Source organism: Polistes canadensis, unplaced genomic scaffold, assembly GCF_001313835.1.
Source record: "Polistes canadensis isolate GaletaPanama2010 unplaced genomic scaffold, ASM131383v1 scaffold_70, whole genome shotgun sequence".
In the NCBI taxonomy this organism is placed as follows: domain Eukaryota; kingdom Metazoa; phylum Arthropoda; class Insecta; order Hymenoptera; family Vespidae; genus Polistes; species Polistes canadensis.
Window position 1 is genome coordinate 684,079 of NW_014569617.1, and position 7,914 is coordinate 691,992.

The 7,914-nt window shown below is 35.0% G+C and overlaps 1 protein-coding gene across 1 annotated transcript; it reads left to right on the plus strand.

Annotated features, from left to right (window-relative positions):
• The first annotated feature begins 650 nt into the window (after positions 1–650).
• On the plus strand, positions 651–7,199 carry LOC106786277 (synaptic vesicle glycoprotein 2B-like). Its single transcript, XM_014747474.1, has 12 exons — positions 651–1,430; positions 1,565–1,618; positions 1,898–2,059; positions 2,353–2,515; positions 2,768–2,889; positions 3,010–3,248; positions 4,880–5,043; positions 5,109–5,286; positions 5,460–5,577; positions 5,892–6,051; positions 6,482–6,609; positions 6,905–7,199. Exons 1-12 carry the CDS (start codon positions 1,385–1,387, stop codon positions 6,967–6,969), a joined length of 1,599 nt encoding a protein of 532 aa, XP_014602960.1. The 5' UTR covers positions 651–1,384; the 3' UTR covers positions 6,970–7,199.
• The last annotated feature ends 715 nt before the right edge of the window (positions 7,200–7,914 follow it).

Sequence of the window (7,914 nt, forward strand, 5' to 3'; positions counted from 1 at the left end):
GGAACGTTCAGATAGTCATATGTACTTACTTAGCTACGATCTAATATTATAAACTCGGATCGACAATTTTATCGATTAGATTTCTATCCCCTCGAAGATTGAGAGATCTATTACTCGTGATATCGTATCAAAGATAAACGATTGTAGATCGCATAATAATGACGTCATTATGTCTCCCAGTATTTACGGAAGCAAGAATTCAAATTAGATTTTCGTAAGATACATAACTACAAGAATATCGATGTATCATCTAGCGGTGCAACTGAAAATCAAATACAAGAAACGTGGTAAAGTGCAAATCAACGTTATCTTACCAACGTGCAATAGTTGACGTAATCAAAGAAGAGAAACTACACAACCGAAGATACCGCATTTGGTAGAAATCATATTATGTTATTACTTTGTCACGTGTATCTGATCTAATCGCGATAATTCATCAATGTGATCACGCTTTTCTTTTCACATTTAAAAGTTTAATTTTATTTTTTTTTGTATCGATACATCAATAAGTTACATAGTTAATGTGATTGATAAATTGACAATATCGAATAATTTGTAAACGTAATTCCAACCTGTTATTTTTTTTTATCTATGACCCTGAAGAAAACGATTAATAAAAAGAGAGAAAGGGAATAGAAACGATGAAGGAGGAAAGAAAAGAAAAAAAAAGAAAAAAAATAATTTATCACACAAAAATAGCATATTAAGTACTGTTAAAAACCGGTTTTTATTCGTTATCGACTTATTAAAAGTAGAGGGATTCCCTATACGTTTTCGGTATTGCTGTTGGAACGATTAAAAGCAGCTCGAGAAGCGCGAGTCCGTGCGTGCGTATCAATTGAATCGTTTGACCCGTTTTTATTGGCAAGTCGCAGACAGCGTGTGTGTCGGGTGGGCTTTAGGCTCCGGAACGGGACGGTTGCCAGTAAAGCTCACTCCTTCTTGCTATCGAGTGTTTCTCGAAGAGGTTTCTCGAAGAGGTTTCTCGAGGAGGAGTCCCGTTCTCGCTCGCTCGCGAATCTTACAAAAATGTGCGTCCCACGTAAATACATATTTTAATAATTCGAAATTTTAGATCTCAATACGCGAGAAGAGAATTCGTACCGTGCTCTTCCAATAAAATCTCATTTGTCAAGTCACATGCGAGAAAAAAGGGGGTGACCGGGACTCTTTCATCATCACGGATACCTTCTTCTACTTCTACTTCTACTTCTACTTCAACGACATCCATCCATCTACAATTAATATATTTCGATTTATAATTCGATTATAACGCGTGGAAGTGTTCGACTCGAGCGAACGGATCTTCTTCTTCTTCTTCTTCTTCTTCTTCATCGTGTCAATCATTTTTCCGTCCAACTCATTGTCTCCTTGATCTTTGGATATGGTCAGAAAAACATCAGAGGAGAATAAGGTCTCTACTATAACTGGTAAGAATCAATTTCTCAATTGTTCCATACATTTGCATAATTGTTAATGTCATATGATATGTTTCTTTTTCTTTCTTTCTACTTTTTTAACCGATCCTCCCCAACAATATTTCATGTTCTACGCATTATTTTAGGTAACGTCATCGTCGATGAACCCGCCAATTATGAAAGAGCCATTTCGGTTACCGGTACGTTTTCTCGTCAACAATTATTAATGATAAATATGAAATTATTTATGTGTGTAGTAACACGTATGTAAATAATTATTAAAAAGTAATGAAACATGTTAAGTGTTATCCATATAGATAGATTACCTGTTTGTCAAATTATTAAGGAGTCACATTCTCATATTTCACTAACTAATGTCGTTAATTAAAAATGATTTATCTAATTTCGTCAAACGATGAATTGACGAAATATGTGTTTGAACAACAGTTTTTAATTGCAAACTAAAAACTTATTCTTAGGTTTCGGATTGTTCAACGTTTTACTCTTCGTGGCAACAGTGCCAATCGCGTGGACAGTTCTCTTCGACACAACATCACCGGCATTTATTTTAGCGTCAGCAGAATGCGACTTGCAACTTACATTTTTTCGAAAAGGCGTCCTCATAGCATTCCCCTTCATAGGTAAAAGCAATTTATATTTATTCTTCATAAATCCACAAATTTTTCCAACCGCACTATCTTTCGTTATCGCTTATCCTTCCAAGAATGCACATATTATATATAAGCTAAATTGTGCATTATCGTAGCATCGTTCAAATGAACGTTTCGTTAAATAGAACAAAATTATACTTCGAGTTATAGTCGACGAAGATAAAAATATGAAAAATATTTCATGCATCGAAAAGTCGAATGATCTTTTTAAAAATGAATACTGCTAAAAAGCTTATCTATTTTTTTTGTATATCTCTCAACAGCAATGTTGGCCACTGCTTCATTGTGGGATTACGTGACGATCTACGTAGGTAGAAGGACCTTGTTCGTTCTTGGCTTACTAGCAAATTCTATCCTAAATATACTGAGCACTGCTGTAGATTCGTACCACGTGTTTTTGCTCATCAAATTTATCAGCGGCATTATGTGAGTAAAGAAAGAATAAAAATAATATAAAAGGAGAGGGAAAGATAGAAACACTTAACATGCAACAAATGACACTCCCCCACAAACACACACACACACGTAGATAGAATTTTTCTTCGTGTTTCGCTAGCTTAGTCATTTTCTTATCTTGCCTGAGGTTATAATATCACTAATTCGTACTCGATGTAGCTCTATTTTTACTGTTTGCGTATGCACGTGTACACGTTGTGTTACGTATATGGAAAATTTCAGAATCGGTGGTCCACCCTCGATGGTGATGGGATACTTAACAGAATTTCACTCTGCAACATACAAAGCACGTTTTGCCGCTTGGTCTGGTTTTGTGTTTTCAATGGGAACTATTGTACCGGCAGGTAAGAAACTACCATTTATTTCTACGTATCGTAGCGAGATGAAATTTCATTCGATAAATATATATTCTCATAATTAATATATTTAATCGTTATTATTAATTATTTATGGTTTCGATATAGCTTTGGGTTTTACTATCCTGCCCCTAGAATGGGACGTCGATGTATTCGGTAAAACTTACAACAGCTGGCGAATTTACTTGCTGATTTGTTCGATACCACCTGTTCTCGGATTTGTGACAGCAAGCATGTTACCTGAAAGTCCGAAACACCTGATGGAAATGGGAAGACAGGATGTCGCTTTGAAACTATTTCGTAGGATGTACTGCATGAACACGCGAAAGCCGGCCGATACGTTCCCGGTAAGGTTCGTAATTAATCGATGTGTAGTAGTCGTTATACAGCCTGGGTCAATAACAATTCATTTCATTACATTTATACATTGGCAATAAGAAAAGAAAATAATATTTAATATCGATCATTTCTTCTTATCTGCAAAATCAAACACGAAGTATATTTTCTTTGCTTGTTGCTTTTAAAACAATTGTTATCGACTCACCCGGTATATCTTTCTCCTATCATGTCGATCGGTTAATTAAAGACGAGTTTTAACGCAAAAGTTTCACCCAACACACGTAACTTTAGCGAACCTTCGCGAAATCGAATTTACGCAAACTGTTAACGTGGAACATAGCAAAAAGATAGGAAGAAAAGTTTTCCTAGCTTGAGGATCGTAAAAGTAATTATAACGGTAGCACGCGATAGTAAGGAAATAACTTTCTTTTCGAGCTTCTTCACAATCTTTCTTCCTTTTTCTTTATCTCCCCTTTCTCTCGATTCTTATTCGAACCAATCAACGAATTTAATCATTTTCTCTTTCTCGATTTACCCTATAAATCGTTCGGAAAATTGTTCGGAAAATTGTTCGGAAAATTGTTCGAAAAATTGTTCTGAAAATCATGCGATAACTTTAACGTTAACTCGTCATTCAACGTACGTCATAATGAAGAAGCATGGTAATAGAGACTATTTTAACGACGTGGTTTAATCAATGCACGTAAATTGCTGAATATTACGCTCCCGTATCTCGTGGGACTCGTTTACGGACGAACGATCGCGTTAATAATCAAAATTTCTGACATTCCTACCGACGAAGCTACGAATATTTAGCCATCGTCTGAATTTTCACATTCTTCTATCTCTATCTCTCTCTTTTTCACGCATTTTCTACAGAATCTCTCTCCGTATAAGACTAGACATCAAATAAGAATACCTCCTCTCTTGTGCATAATGTGTTTAATATCCAATAATTAATATTGCAAATTGATTGATAATTATTTAATTAATAAATATATAGGCAATACGTGTGTTATTGAAAATTAAAGCTTTGTGGAGTGCTACCATATTGTACAAATATTAAAATATTATATATCAATATGCATAATTAAACTATTTACGAATGAAAACGATAAATCATTCGTCGAGCGAACGAAAGTCGATATAATTTACGAAGCATATAATATTTTCCAACTGAATTTATAATGACATATCAAGATTAATGATGTGACAATGTCTTATCGGTCGTTAAGTTGTCTGCGAGTTCTCCGCTATGATAGGACGAAAATACGCGTGACCTTTTTTTATTTTATTTTTTTTTCCTGCTACCTTTCCCTGATACTTTTAACAAACGGCCATGAGAGAGAGAGATATCCCTCCCTCCCCCACCGGGCCCCTCGTACGTGGAAAACAAACGACATTTTTTATTTACCGTGCCGTCCAGCGAGAAAGCACGTGGCGAGAAAGGGAGAAAGGGAGGAAGGGAGGAAATCGCCGTCTGACTGGAGAAAACAGAGAAACCGGCAAAATCGGATTTTCCGAGCGAATAGAACATTTAGATACCGGTACGGCGTGCTGGGAACGTCGGATGTATAATTCACCGACGGTATTCTAGACGGCCTCGCATTGTTCTCTCCTCTCGACGTTCGTTTTGCAGATAAAAGCGTTGCTCGTCCAAAAGACGCAATTACCACGGCCGACGTTAAAGGCGAGTCTCGAAAAAATTCGGATCGACCTTTACAACACGAAACTCTTGTTCTCGGCACCTTATCTGTCAGCGTTCTCCGTTCTAACTTTCCTACAATTTGGAAGTATGCTAGGGTAAGTATTACAATACTTATAAAGATTATTAATAAAGATACCAAACGATATGTATATTCTTGCAGTTTTAATACTATGAGATTATGGGTCCCGCATATGTTCATCATTTTAAACAACTATGATTACGAGCATTGGAAACCTGTCGGAAGAGCTCCAACGATATGTGAAATGTTGGATAGGCATGCTGCTAAACCCGGCAGACCATATTTAAACTGTACAAACTTTGACGATGCATGCTTCGAGGTAAGGCCAAACACCTGATACAAACGAGAAAACAAATTCTTTACTCGAAAGACACGATAATCGCTAAGAGATACACTTTCAGTTTGCACAACGATATCACCGATGATAATTAACTTGCTTTTCTTATTGTTAGTTAAACGATTCATATATATGATTTTGTTCGTTTTTTCTAGTGGAAAATTAATCCTTCCGTTTATCAAAATTCAACGATTATAGCATCCTCCGCTGTGCTATTTGGTTTTCTAGTTGGATTTATAATGACCAACAGATTACGAAAAAGAATAATTTTATGTAAGTTACTTGAAATATTTATTTTCATTAAAGACTCTTTTGTATGTTGGAACAGTCATCTTTTGTATTTTGATAAATAAGATCAATAAAAAATCTTGCAATTAATTTTCAAAAATCTATTGTAATCTTATCTAATTAACGTAGATATACGTCTCTAAATTCAATTGTGATACCGAGGCAGTTAATAATTTATATTCATTAGAATATCTATTCTTGGAGGAAATATTAAACTAACAGTTTGACTGTAAAAGATAAGGGACGATTCGAATAATGTCTTGGTTTAATCCGTGGATTAACAGATGCTACTGTTGCAGTTGTGGCCTTCCTGATATCACTGGCAAGCAGTTTTGGAATAAATTGGGCACAGGCACCTCCCTATATGCTGACGCTAGCAGCCGCCGTTATCGTGACATCAAGAATAGCGAGTAATATCGTTACCGCGGTGAATGCCGACGTTATTCCTATCCCATTAAGGTAATACCTCGCAAATAAAAAGAGATACACTCATCTTTTAAACTTTATCTATCTCGTAAGCGGTTCAATCCAGATCGCATATAATCTTCTTCTTCTTCTTCTTCTTCGTCTACTTCTACCAACATTCCTCTCTTTTTCTTTTTTTTTAAATCTTTCATAACACCCTTTTGATTGAAAAGTTTCAACGAGATAAAAAAAATAATAACGACGATATCCTCGGAGTAAAATAAGTCTAATCGTTTTTATTCTACTTCCTCGTTCTTAAATAGAAGAATCTCTCGTGAGAAAACGAGAAAAATTTTTCTTTTTCTCTTTCTCTCTCTCTCTCTATCAGGCTACATTTCACTGAAATAAGGATAGATAAAAAGCCATTATAAATACAAGAGGTTCGCGACGTGCTCCGTTAACCGAATCGTTGCATTAATTTAAGGGCCACCAGCGTGAGTATCATCACGTCCTCCGGAAACTTAGGAGTCATATTGGGGAATGTCATTTTCTCTGCACTTCTTGACTTCCAGTGTCTCGCAGCTTTTCTCGGTATGGCCTGCTTTTCCATAGGTAAGTATTCATATTTCATTTTACATTTATATATTTAATCGATACTTACTTTATCTCGTTAATACTCGCGCGTATTATTATTATTATTATTATTTTATTTTCTATTAATATGATATACAAAAAATATACATAATTAAGAGAAGAACATGCTTGAAATATCTTTAATATAATTTTCGGCACAAAATATACTTATTTTAGATAAAATAAGTATCGTAAAATATTTTCACAAAGATGTATATCTCAATGAATAATAAAGTCTAACAGATATTTATTTTTATGGCTAATCATTTTTTAGTCTGCATCCTGGTAACGTTTCTTCTTCCAAAACCGATAAAGACATCGCCAGAGAGTTTCGCATAGCACAAGATCGTTAGAATGATTAGACAGAAAAGATTTATATCTACAAAGTGCATATATATATATATATATAAAAATATATTTTTTTATCGTGTTTTGATACAGACCTGAATGGAAGAAAAAGAATGAATAGCGTGTATTCGGCTGTGAAACATGTTTCGTAGGATGTACCTGACAAACGTACGCTTTTGTCGATTTCATAATAAAAATGTGACCAAAGAATTACACTTTTATCCCATGTGTCATATAAAACACTTCGATAACTTTATTACGACAGTGTAACAACCAAATATGAAAATAACCGAAAAATGGAAAGAGAGATATGGAAAATAAATATAAATATAAATATATATATATTATATAAAAAGAAAAATATGAAAGAGGGAAGAAAGATTGTGGGATATCGATCGAATTGTGTGGAACGATTTAGCATTGCGTCGATTCTCTCTAGTCCATGATAATTGCATTTCGTTCGCAAACGCAACTCTCGAAAGGCAAGCGAAGCGACAACAATTACAAGAATGACCCACTTGGCAAAGTTCCACCAAGCAAATCATTATACCGGATAACAACGATGGTCCCTCCTCGTTGTTGTCGGATGTTATCTCCACGGAATGCAGTTTCTCCATTGCAATTCTTCCCCCCCCCTTCGGCCCTTCGTTTACAAACGATGCACTCGCGTGCGGTTCATTCGACTCGAATTCTCCAATTGCGCGAACTGAACCTACGATATTTTCTACCTAGTTTAGATTATTACTATAGAATAATAAGCCCCAATGTATTACCTACTTATATTATATAACTCATTTTTGCATATTTAAGGTTTATATGTATTCATAAATACTTATGTATAATATGTTCCAACGTCTCGTCAAAAGTCTATCATAAATTTCATTTTATTTTATTTTCAATCAAAATATCTTTGTATAATATTAAAATCTCTCTCGT